The sequence below is a fragment of the Nesoenas mayeri genome (assembly GCF_963082525.1).
Source record: "Nesoenas mayeri genome assembly, chromosome: 3".
NCBI lineage: Eukaryota > Metazoa > Chordata > Aves > Columbiformes > Columbidae > Nesoenas > Nesoenas mayeri.
This window is the reverse complement of record NC_137544.1, coordinates 101,147,575-101,161,067: the sequence shown is the minus strand read 5'-3', so window position 1 is coordinate 101,161,067 and position 13,493 is coordinate 101,147,575. Positions and strand designations below refer to the sequence as shown.

At 37.2% G+C, this 13,493-nt stretch overlaps 1 protein-coding gene across 9 annotated transcripts in view; it reads right to left on the bottom strand.

Moving 5' to 3' along the window:
• DISP1 (dispatched RND transporter family member 1) overlaps positions 1-13,493 on the bottom strand; it is a gene marked incomplete at its 3' end in the record, with an annotated part of 90,164 nt that overhangs the window by 13,941 nt on the left and 62,730 nt on the right. For all 9 annotated transcript variants that reach the window (XM_080341351.1, XM_080341347.1, XM_080341352.1 and 6 more), the window contains one exon: positions 2,294-2,323. In XM_080341351.1, coding sequence (XP_080197477.1) covers positions 2,294-2,323 — 30 coding nt within the window. The remainder of the gene's footprint in view (positions 1-2,293; positions 2,324-13,493) is intronic.

Here is a 13,493-nt window from a genome sequence, read left to right as displayed (position 1 = left end):
AAGCACAAGTGAGGGGAAGTAAATGACCTAATAGAATTTTCCTAATTATAGGACTAAATGTTTTCATAAACACCAAGTTGGGTTGATTAGCTATTATAAAAAAGAAGTCATAAAAATTATACCCTAAAGATTTTTTTTCCTATTCATCACCAGTGCCAGATTTACTGCTTTGATATTTTGTCTCTACACTTCGATTCTCTGAAATTGGTTAAATTCCTCAATCACTAGCTGTAAAAGAAACTATGTCCTATGTGAAGTACTTAACAAGTTAATAAACCACATACAGAAAACAGTAAGTGCTTGTTTACAGCTGCAAATTTGTCCTGTTTCTTGTACCACATACTGAAATTCAAATAAGCAAAGCTGACGTGGGCTGGAACACCAAAAAGGACTAACCAAGCTATATCGTGATTGTATTTGCCTGAGCATCATTTGGTGCTGCTGAGGGCTCTGGCTCCAAGTTGCCTACAGCCAGCCTTGGTCTCAAGCCCCTGGAAGTGGCTGAACAGATGGCAGTTATTTAATTTTTCATCCATTAAAAAGCCATAAAAAGAGTTTAGTTACTTTTTATTTTCCCTGTGTGACTCAGATTCTGCATAAATGACCACTTGCCCGAAAAGGTCCAAGTCCGAGAGGAAAAATGCTTAAATCAATTCCTCAGCCAAGGAATTGCATTCAGAGAGGACATCCTTAGTGCTAAGCACATCCTTCTAAAACAGGGCAACACCTCCTGCTTTTTGATGGCTAATTAAAGCTATATTTGTGCAATGAGCTGGACATATAATTACACTGACAGATTATCTCTTTTTTGTTCCTCCAAACTACTGAAGCACTGAATGGTGACTTCTCAATAACCATGACACTGACTGAAATACCTTTTTTATCCATATTGCAGCCTGCTTTCAATCTAGTTGCTATAATAGAATGCTAACACTACTTTAAGCTGCCCTGTTCCGTTAATATGCAGATAGTTTTCATTAATTTCTTTCCTCCTGATGTTTTTCACACATTCAAAAAAGGTTGTTTTCCATGTTTTAAATAATTAAAAATCCTTGGGTGCTACAGTAAATAATTCAGTCTACATTTATCTCACCCGTTTAGCACCACTAAAAGACTGGTTTAAAGCAATTTGCCCCAAGGTGGTCTAAGACCTTAGATGCTTTATTCAAAATAAGACAGTAAAAAAGACAGTTTTTATTTTTCCTTCCCATTTTAAGCTACAGTGTAACATGTAGATAGTGTTAAACTTTTCAATTCAGCACTCATATGCAGAAATACTCAGGTTAAACCAGTACCCCGTCTCATATAGAGACACAGGAACACACCATACATAGTTAAAATAAAAAGATCACTATGGGCAATAGATAATTTGGTGGTCGAATTCATATTAACAAACAGGTATCTGCAAAACAGATATATAGCTAACATGCCCATTCTTTACTGAAAGAAAATCCTAAAGGTGGGTCATGTTTTCAATGTATTTCCACTCGAGATGGATTCTTGTTGCTATTACTGATGCAATAACAGTTTTAGGTAAGTTGCTCTCTTGTTTTCTATGACCCTGCCATTCTTCAGAGCATATATCCAGGTCAAATCTGATTGCATGGGGTTTCTGGTTTTAAGAAGAAAAGATCACTACAATGGAATTTTCTGAACTTTTCTGTCAGGTTGTTTCATCGTTATTGATGATACAACCAAGTAGCTTCTCAGAATAACCTTTAACCACAAAGGTACTGGGTCACAGAGTTGTTATGCTTGTGCAGATAGTGTAAATACACAGAGAATGCCACGGATCACCATAATAAAAAAAAAAGCCATAAAAATATTTGAAAACATTGAAATCTGCATAGATTTAAAAATTCTGGCCCAGATTTTATGGAGTGATGGCTCATCTCTCCACAAACATGGCATGTGAGTTTGACCACCTTCTGTGGTCTCTCCCCCTCCTGCCCCCCTGGGATTCACAGATGTGTAATTAGGGATGGTAGAGAGCTTGTCCCTGGCTCCTTCCTTCAGGGTTTATTTAGGGACCCATTGTAGATCAATTCTTCTAAACGTTGTTTGAACTTGCTGGTGCTATCTGCCTCCACAATTTCCTATGGCAGATCAAGAAATTCACTACCCACTGCATAAAGAAATATTTTCTTTTAAAATCTGCTTTAATTTGATAGCCTACTGTTTTCCTTGAACACTCCTTACTCTTGCATTGTGTGGGGTACAACAGCTTTGCCACCACCTCATCTACTGCCTTTATGATTCTGCAAACCTCACATATGCCAGTATTAGACCTTACCTTTTTGGTAATTTGAAAGGTCTGGCTGGCCTAGAAGGAAGAGAAAAACAAAGTAATTGAAAATTCATTAAGTATACATGCACATGCCAATTTGTTTAATTCTTCCCATACATGGATAAGCAAAGAAATAATAAAAATCAGTTATTTTAGAATATGAATATTTTAAAAAGCATACAATCATATTCAATTGAGTCTCCGCAAACAAGTAATTCAGAGAATGATTACAGCTACAAAGACAGCTGTGTTTTCAAAAGTGGAATTTTATGCAGCTGATTTTGGGGATTTCTATTCCAGAGGCTTTTTCAGTTTTCAACAAGAGACCAAATAAACTAACATGATAAAAATTCAGTAGCATTGAAAATCATGACAAAGTTTGCATGTGATGGGAAAAGACACTCAAAACACTATGTTCTGACATTGCAATTCACAAACCCTCTGAATTATCCTTCATAATTCCATATCAAAAAAAAAATTTGGCCATAAGTTCTGCCTCAACATAATACAGGAAATAGAATGACAAAACATACTCTATAAAATAACTTTTCCATGCAAGTTTTTGTTATTTATTAAAAATCTAATATAAACAATATTCCTTTGATGAGGAGATAGCAAACCCAAATGCAAATTGTTCTTATCTGCCATTTCTATCACCCATTTTCTCAGCAGGGAGGATGGAAGAACAAATTAAACTAGCAAAGCTAAACACTGATGCTAAGCCCTCTTTGACTCATCTTCATTCATGGTGTGTCTCAAACACTACAGCAAACAAATATAACTACGATTGAACATTCCATCAAGAAACATAAATCTAATATATTGATTTCCTTAAGAATATATATATATATACAAAATCTATTTTAACTGTTACAAGAAATAAGAGTTGTATAAAAGCAAATTTCTATCAGCTGTAATTCACTGCTGTCTGGAAATGCTAAACCCAAGAATGTATTAATAGCAAAGCTGCTGACTGGGACATGCCTGTAGGTCGTACATAGTGGTAAAAATTGCTCCTGGCAGCCAGGAGGAGCTGGAGAAAAACAGGAGAAAAGCATAAGAACCAATCTGCAGTTACAGTAGCTCAAGGATTAAGGAAATGTACAGACAAGGATTTTCTGTTCAATCCAGCCACAAAAAATTAAGATTAAATCTAGGAAAAGTCACCAGCCTTCAGACTGTAGCCCAAGATGCAAAAATATGACTTTCAGTGGTACTGAACATACTCCATTTCACAACTAATGCCAAAAACTTCTGGTATGACCACAAGAATAACAGACTCGTCAGCAGCTTAAAAGTACAGAAACCCAAATAAACTGATTTCTGAAATGATTTTGCAACAGTAAGTTGCCTGAGGCTGCAAAGAAGTTGTGGCATGCTCAGTGGACTTCTTGCCACCCTGCCTACAGCCTCAACCACAAAACCAACTTTTCTCAGCTGAGGCTAGACTGGACGATGAGAAAGTAAGTACCGAAGACACTAAACTTGAATCTGAAGTCAGTTGCAACAGGATTCTGTATCAAAAGAAATGCTTAAACAGACAGCCCTTTCATGAACTGATTCAGCACCAAGGCAGAGCACAAACTGAATGTATGAAAAAGGAGACAAAGTTACAGTCAGGTTAACAGATTTTCATAATTGCAGCACTCATTCACTCTTGGTTACAGAGCAGAAATATATCTGTATATATTTAATGGTAATATGGTGATTTGAACATGTATTTCTAGGTTTTATTTGTAAAGATTTGCACTTGCACATACATTAAGCCACTTAAGAAAGTGAGTCCTGTTTTCATCTGAGCCATAGCAGACCTCACCATGAGCAACAATACCACACAACCACTTGGCACAACCAACAGCCATCCAAGGACAATAACTAGCACAAGCTGTTGTAATTTACATTGACAGAGATTATACAGAGCAGGGGTGTCAAACTCATTTTCACTGGGGGCCACATCAGGGATTGTTACATCTATACAATCCTAAAATTACGTTTGACCCTTTGAAGGCAACCGCAAGGCTGATGTGGCCCCCGGTGAAAATGAGTTTGACACGCCTGATGTAAAGGTCTGTATGACCATTCAGGTCTACACTGGCAGACAAAATTGCCTTCTGTATCCTCAAACAATCATTATCATGATCTCTGCGACTCTGTAAAGGGTGATCTGGTTCATCCAGAGAGCCACGTCCACATGACTACACAATCTCCCAAATACAAGAGTTTGCTCAGTGAGAACTGCCACAGAACCAGCTGAGCTCCTCAAAAATCTGGTGACACAAACAGTGGTTGGGAAGGACCACTGTATATTTTATGTTGTTCTAAGGACAATGCAGGCACGTTCTCAATATATCTTCTTCTACGCTCCTCCTTTCCACAGCTCTCCCAGCCCCTTTTGCAAGCAAAATCTTAGTAGGTGTACACATTTTATATCTCCTCAAACTTGACACTTTCATTTATGTCTCCATAATCATATGTCAAAACAGATCTTCTTAACAGAATGTAAAATTTGTTTAGATAGAACTTTCAAAAATTAACTGAGGCTAATTTTGTTTACACAAAAGAGGTAAAAATACACGACCCTTCCTCATCCGCCCTCTTTCCCATCAAAACCAAACTACATTTCCCTCTGTTTCCTCCACCTGCAAAATATATTCAGTCCTGAACAAATGATGATGATTAAGTTCTTCAAAGTTAGGGCGGGTTAAAGGTCACACCTGCTATCAAACTGTTTTGTTTAGAAAAGCATGCATTAAAAAAACCTGTGCGCACCCGGGTGAATTCCAGCAGTGTAACCAATCCCTTGCAGCTGTTGTGATGACTCTATTATGTCAGTCAATAGGAAAAGTTATCCCTGAAAACTATGCCCAAAAAATTCTTTAGTTATGCTCTAAAACACAGAAATGCATGGCAAAACCAGATCTTTCCCACTTAATTAACGCTGCTGTGTCTAATTTTTGAAGTATTATACTTCCATTTAGCCAGTTTAAATAACACCACTAACCTCCAAAAAAAGTCTAGACAGAAAAAAAAAACACAACAAAGCACCAAAACCAAACCTCATCAGTTTTCATGAGAAATAAATGGTGATTTCCATAATTGTGCTGGGACAAAAGCTAGGCTGATCTGTGTATTGAATTACCTCTGTACTTTGTTCACACAAGTTTGGTAGCGGAAAGCGACAATCACAGTTGTTTGCGACGGGACTAGCACAACCAAGTTATTGCAGAAATTACAGTCTCCGATTCAAATCTAATACACCCTATGCCAAGGGGGGAGAAGGGGAAAGAAAAATACAGTCTCTGTTCTATCACCAGTTCCTGCAAGTCTCAGCCCCTGTTCAACAGATGCTTTGCTTCATCCTGTCCTTTCCTAATGGCGAGTTTAAACTGAGCATCATACAATTAGGAATTGCATAAAGAAAAGGTAAATAGATTGGTTAAAAACCCCAGACATTTCCCAACATGAAATGTATTTGGTTGACCAGCAGCCTTCTGTGCAACATGGTGAAAAGGAAAAATGGTATTTTTAAAAAGCATTGCTATTATATCCAAAAGTTTACTGTAAGAAACAAGAACATCAGGAGGACAGATCAGGCCACTGGTTTGGACTGGACCACTACAGCTCTAATATTCATTTGTCCAGCATTGAACCACAGCATTTCTACCAATATTTTGAACAGTGAGGTAATAGAAAACATCTACATTCCTGCCTATTTTGACAGTAACTTCAAAAAAGTTTAAAAGTGTCACTATATCCCAAAAAATACTTTTGTATTAACTGATCCAAACAATGCCTTGCTAAAACATCCTGAATTCCTGTTATTTGCCTGGATATTTCCCTGGCTGAACATTTGAATTCTGAGCTATTTCATGACACTTGCATGCAAATAATTTCTATTTCAGCGTGCAGAGACAGGAGCTCGAATCTACAAGGGCTTTTTCCCTTTTGCCTCTGGGGCTACCAGCCCTGGCACAGGGCAGCCCAGAGGTGCTGCCAGGATGTCCCTGACATAAACTTGACAGATTAGGACAAGTGCAATTTTCTAAACAATCATTCAGAAAAAACTAACTGGTCAGGTGGCTGGTCTCCTTCATTTCAGCATTGAACTGCACGAAATTTTGAAAATAAATCACAGAATCACAGACTGGTTGGGGTTGGAAGGGACCTCTGGAGATCATCCAGTCCAATCGCCCCGCCAGAGCAGGAACACCCAGATGAGGTTACACAGAAAGGCATCCAGGAGGGTCTTGAATGTCTCCAGAGAAAGAGACTCCACAACCTCTCTGGGCAGCCTGTTCCAGTGTCCTGGCACCCTCAAAGGAAATAAGTTTCTCCTCATATTCAGATGGAACCTCCTGTGCTTCAGTCTGTGCCCATTGCCCTTCATCCTATTGTTGGGCACCACTGAAAGGAGTCTGGTCGACACCCTTATAGCTTACAGCTATTTATCATAAAGTAGTAGTTACAGGGCTGTAAATGATCACTAATAATACTGCAGAAAACAGCAGCAGAAGCAATCTTGACAAAGGCTTTGGCAGAATGGGATCCAGAGTCCATGAAAATTGTGGACATTGCAGTAGATCTGTAACACCACCAGGTTCTGGCAGCATGGACAAACACCAACTGTTCCACACAATCTTAATTCTTCTTTCTTCATGCAGATATTCATAAAAAGGATGTATTATTTCTCTTGATACAAATAACATCACATCTATATAGATATATAGCATATTTGTTACATAGTGTACTCTTTAGGACACAAACTATCTTATTTCTGAAGCACCTCATATACCACAGATGTCTAAACATGGTGATACCAAAAAAACAATCATTAAAAAGCCAATAGCAGAAAAACTAATTTTCACTCTTGCCTTTCACTTAAAGATCCACTTGAGTCAAAAATGTTGTTACAAGAAATAGCTGTGCTTACTGGGAAAAAAAATCAATATAAAGACTCCCCTGTCCAAGGATTATGAGGTGTTTAACCTCAACGCTTGACTTTGCCAGAGGGAAGCTATTCCCTTTGTTAGTAGATCTGGTTAAAAGGAGCGATAAAACACGGCTTTTTGTCATTATCACACTCAAGGATAAGCTAAATCCCTGCAGGATAGAATGAGATATGCATCATATTGTACACCTTCCATTAGAGCATACAATACAAACTAAATCCCATCAGAGGAAGAAAATCCTCGTGTTTTCAGAATGTCATTGACCCATGAGAACAATTTGAATTGCTCTTAAATATCTAGCTAACTTTTGCCGCTATATCAGGTATAACACCTACGTGCTTTATCATTTTAACAATCACTCAAACAACAAATGCAACAGATTAAGTTGCCAAAAAGCTTTTTACCAGCCTCTCAATTTAATTTTTTGCTATGATGTGTAGAGTTTTCTTTGATTCTAATCATGAACTCCCTCAAGATGTGTTTTAAACAGGTAGTGTGTTTATTGCATTTGTCTGTGCTTTACTTATTTACACCTAATACAGGCAGAACAGGACAACCCCAAAAAGAATGATGCTTTAAAGATGACAGAGAATTCAGTTTTCTCAAAAGTTGCTTTTTTAAGGTTTTATCAAAAGCAAGAAAAATGCAAAGACTTTTATTGTTCTCTCCCACATAAAATGTCAAGGAACAATCCAAAATAGTTTCATGTCTAGATTATCAGGATGGGATGATCTGAAACTGCTACTTCACTCCATTTTTCTTGCATTCTTCTTTCCCTAAATTTTTCTCCAATGAGCGTAGCTACATTTCAACACAGTTCTCAAACTGTCAATAAGAAAATCGCCAGCAAACATACTTAAACTGGATTGTCCTAGCTTTAAATGGCAAAGTTTATACATAATTTAAAGTATATTCTTCTTCAAAAGGTTTAATTAAAGCTATATATATATTCCTTTAACTTCTAAAGCACTAAGGGCAGCACCACATATAATACTGTTTGGCAAGTTAAACAAAAGTTTTGAACTATTCAAGACAATAAAAAAGGCTTAGCAAAATACCACCATGAATCATTACTTGAAAAGAAGCCAACAGCTAATTTGGAGCAGACTAATATTATTTCAAGATCCTTCACAAGTCTAAAACCATTAGTCTTTCTTCTTCAGTAATTACAGTGAAATTAATAGATATGTTCTGGGATTTAAATGATTACTAGAGTAGTTTCAGCATTTTTACTGGCAAAAAGTTCCTTCCTTAGAAATATTTTATTTCAAAGCTGTTTTTATTACACTTCCCAGTTGAGTGGAGCAACGCAAGGTCATTGCCACATCTTGTATTTCTCTGACAGACAGGAAATTAATGTGACCCAAGAAATCACAACATACACACAAAAAAACCCTCCATCCCATGATACCAAAGAGAATGAAAGAGATGTACCAGAGCATCTCTTTGTATCAAGGTATTTCTCTACATAGGCTGAAATCCACATTCTTATAGGCATTAATGATTGACATTAAACAAATGTAAGTTTGACTCTGGCATAGGGAGACTTCAGACTGTCATATGTCACACTTCAACTGGTACACACTTCAGTCTTCCTTCCTGTGCAGATGTAAGAAATTGGGAATGTAAGTCACTGAGGGGTTCGTTTTTGCTCTCAGAAAACCTCCTTTGACCAGAGAGCTTTTTTTGAAGACAAACTACAAGCCCACACAATTTTTTTCAGAATTTCTAGGCCAACTATAGGGACAAATGCTCGTTTTTATCTTTCTACATTTTTCATCTCTTGCAGAAAATGAAAATACTGTTACTTCAGCAATTTTTTTTTCTCAATTTAGCAAACTATTTCACTTCAAACATACATTACAGTGTTGAGCTGCTGTTCCAGTGTCTGAATTTAGCCATAGAGAATGTCACAATTTTTAAATGTTATAAACCAAGTTTACATTCAACACAGGAGATTTAAAAGGATTTAGCAAGTAACTACACAGGCAGGCTCTTTAGCTTACGCTGATACAGATAAAAAACCATATTTGTTTTGTTTGCTCAGTAAGGAGCAAGATCAAAAGAGAACATTTACTGAACATTTAAAGGTTTTCAGTACTGCAGCTAAGGCGCCAAAAAACCACTGCAAGATTAAGTAGACTGTAAACCAGATTTAACATAATCAAAACTGTTCAGCAAGAAGTTAGCAAAAGTTTACCCACTTGACTGAATGAATTAAACATGCTAAAAAAGGGAAATATAACACAAGAATCTTGCAGAAAGTTCTCTCATTAACATCACAGAATATACTGAAAAAGTGAGAGAAATGATGCATGTAAGCTTTTCTAGTCCTGTAAATTAATCTATTTATGATTTCATTAAAAAAATAATTCCAAGTAGAGAGTCCAGGCTTTCTGAAATATGATCAAGATTTCTACCTGTACTGATCTGTTAGCGGTACCATGTCATTTCTGTTTTGCATTGATAGTCAAGGCTTCAAGAGATTTCTTTATTGAGCAGATATCCTGGGCAGATGTCTCTTAGCATTGTTAGTACAGCTAAATTAATGCCAAATTGCACAGGTGCCCTCTGTATTTCCCTTTTGCACTGTATTTGTTTGGGGTTTTATTTGTTCAGGTTTTTTTGGTTGGGGTTTGGTTTTTGTTTGTTTTGTTTTACTCTTTGAGCACCACTGTCTACTTAAAAGCATGCACATCAACTATTACTTCTAAGAAGACAACACTGAAATATCAGAGAGGACTGAAAAGTTATTTGGGAAGGAACTAGAGACAAAGACAACAAAGGCAACTTGCAATGAGTTTTCCAAAGTTGATGTTACTCATTCTGCACTTTCCCCATATGATAAGGAAGACTGAAAACTTTTCAGAAGTAGGAATACCCAAATCGCTCAAATCCAATCCCTCTAAGAGCGCTCAAAATCAGGTTACTGGCCACATTTAGTTTAGACTTTTGCTCTTTGTTGTCTAGTGTTGCCTTGTTTCACGTTTGAACCTTATCACAACCTACTACTGAATTAATTAAAAGCGCATGAGAACAACCATACACAGTCAAAGCATCCCAACAAAATGTCATTGTTTTGGATATTCTACCATGTGTTTTTTTCCTAAAAACGTGTAGGTAAATGCCCAGTTTAAAAGTCATCTCAAAACACACAACAATTAGTCCTTTCCAAGAATCAACAAAGCTGATGCTAGGGTTTCCGGTCAATTTAGTACAAAAGGATGGACCTACGTTCTTTACCATTTCCCTCATGTTATCAGTTTTAAGTCTTCTGAAGACTGCAGTTCAAAGGCCCAGCAGATTGCCGGTTAAGTGCTGGTTCTTCTGTTGTTGGAGGAAAGGTGAGGGATACAGGGCATAGGAAATTCATCTTCAAGCTCACATGGAACCTGGAGTTTGTAACTGGCAGAGACTAAAGGTCAAAACATGGCCAGGCTGGTACCCAGCCTGGTGCTCAGACCAAAGCAGGAACCTTCCATATCTCTTTTTCCTACTGAAAAAATGCTTGCCTCAAAGCAATCTGAAGTTTAAACAAATGCTAATGCTCAAATAGTACAATTAAAAGCCTGCAAAATCCCTTGGACTGCCTAACAAATGAGACGATGTATTTTTTCAACTGCACTTAATATTTTTCTAGGCATGTTATTTTTAATTTGGCCAGCCACTGAATTATAAATAACATTTTTTACTTGTATTCCGGTCTCTCTGCGTCAGCCCTTTGCCTTCAACTCTGTGCAAGACTAATAGAAAGTGCAGCATGTTGTTTGCATAGTTGACAATGCACAACAGTTATCACAGGAAGAGTAAATTAATTCATACAACCAGAATAAATCTCTTTGGTATCACACTCAGGGATAATGTGAGACTAAAAGTAAAAATGAATAAAATGAGCAAGCATAGCTCAAATTATTGATTGCTGTGACAAATTACTTCAGAGGGAAAAAAAGAACCAGTTGATTTGTTTTATCCCAGGGAAAGCTTTTCGTCCACATAAACACAACAGAATCCCACATTTGGACTCAGACTGAGAAGGATGCATGAGGCTGCTACACATGCTCTCTCCTTTCCTCAACTGCATTAAAATCCCAATCCTGGCACTGGGCTGTCAGTGCCGTGATGTGAAAAGGAGCATCTAGTCTGCTGCTCCCATGTGCCTCCAGCCTCTTTATTATGGGAAACCAGTGGGTAAAGAATTCATATTTTAGCATGGAATAAATGGCTTAAATGAGAACAGCATCAGAATTCGTAAAGTTTCCATACAAATTACCAGCATTCAGGAACTTCCAATCTACAGTACAAATCCAGATATTCTCAACATCCCGAATTCTGAATGAAGTGGCGGTAACAGCTTCTACCTTGTAGTTGCTCAAAGTTGATAAAAAAGTTCAGAAATAAGCTTCAAAAATCTGACTTAAATGATTTTTTTAAAGATATCTATTTTGAATCTTCCTAGGGGGACTAAGTCTTTTATCAACCTATAAAACAGTATAATCATATGTATTGTACAAAAGACATTAGTGCACATTTTATAGAAACAGTGGAAACAAAAGAATCTTTTAATGCATTAAATACAGCAGAAGCTAACAATCTTCAAGCTGGAAAATATTTAGATAGGTGGAAAAATACTTAGTTTAAAAAGCTCCATATAGGAGTTCTGGTGAACAGTTAATGTTGCTGAAATGAGAATATTTCAAAATATTCTATACACATGTATACATATAATCAGCTCTACAAGCCACGTAGAATGTACTAGATAACAATTATCCTGTTCCTGGAATCAAGCAGAGAGCTGTTTCATAACAAAGTCTTGTTATTAAGATTGGTATTTGGCAAACATCCCCTTGCTTTCTGAAAAAACAAGAGCTTTTTATTTCTTTCTGTATCTAATCTTCATGCCAAGTAACTAGAAGGAAAATATAAAATGGGTAAGAGGCAGCTATAATGTTCTATCCTCACTTCACAGCTTTTTCATTTTTATAGATCTCCTTTTAAAAGTATTAATTAATAAGTGGAAGTATTGAAGTATATCTGCAACACTGTTTAAACAGTGTGTGGCACAGAACTCTTGAGATAGAGCAGAACCCAGAATCCCACAATAGTCACATAAATCTGCAATGCCAGAATGGTTCAAAAGCAGCCTTAAATCTAACTGGAAGGAAGATGTACAATGAGTCCAAAGATATTAACACTTTACCAGCTTCCTGACTCTGGAGTACTACGTTCTTCACCTTGCTTAGAATATAAATTGGTCTCAATAAGCAAAAAATTTGAATCCAGCAAGTTGAACTAACTAAGCTTTAAGAGCTAAAACCTCCAAATGAGGCTGGTGGGGAATGAGGAACAATTTACATGTACCCCAGAGTCTTTAATTTTAGCCAAGCTAATGATTCTGCAAGGCTTTAAGCTGATTTTATTGTCATGTTCTGTCTTGAGATGACTGCATGATCATGGAGAGATCATCCCATGTGTCCTGTTACTGTGTTTTTACCAGAGATAATTCAGATGCTTTTCAGAGAAGTTCGCTTATCTGCTTCAGTCAAAAGCATTAGCAGTATAGTCTTGAAATGTAAATAATGGTAGGTGATACAGAGCAGGTCTCCCCGAGCAAAGAGTTCTTGTATGGATTTATTGGTCTGATGTTGCAGAAGTGCAAGCACTGCACGCACCAGCAGTTTGGAGAAATTTTCTTAGCGGTACCATTGCTGCTTCTGCAGCTCCCTGACCTCTTCTCCCCTACCTTTCGTCTTCAAGTCCATGTATCTACTTTTTCTAAACTGTATCACCAAAGAGAGATTCCAAAAGAGTTGGCATCAGGATTAGCAAGGATACAGGTAGCTTTCAACTGGTTTTCCCATTAAAAAGTTAATATACAAGTCTGAGAGAAACAGTTTGGTAGCAGAGACCAGAGTCATGCACAGCACTATTATCCCGTTCTTTCCACAACCCTGAGACCACTTACTGAATGATTTCTACATATTCTTCCTCTTTTACTCCTGTTTACATGCATACATTCCCATAAAAAGAATAGATTTTGAAAACTACCAGGAATGATTAAGAGTTTTCTGTTTTTACATTTCTTTACTGTATAGATCTGTTAAACTATGTAACCCTTCATTATTTATTTTATCCTCCTTTCATCCCACTAAACATTCTGCTGGGTCACACAGTTTTACTCTTCCCTAGTGACTCTTAACTCGGTGCTTCCAGTTGTCAAGCATCAGTCTTGATGCTTCTTCCACTTCTTCAGATGAACA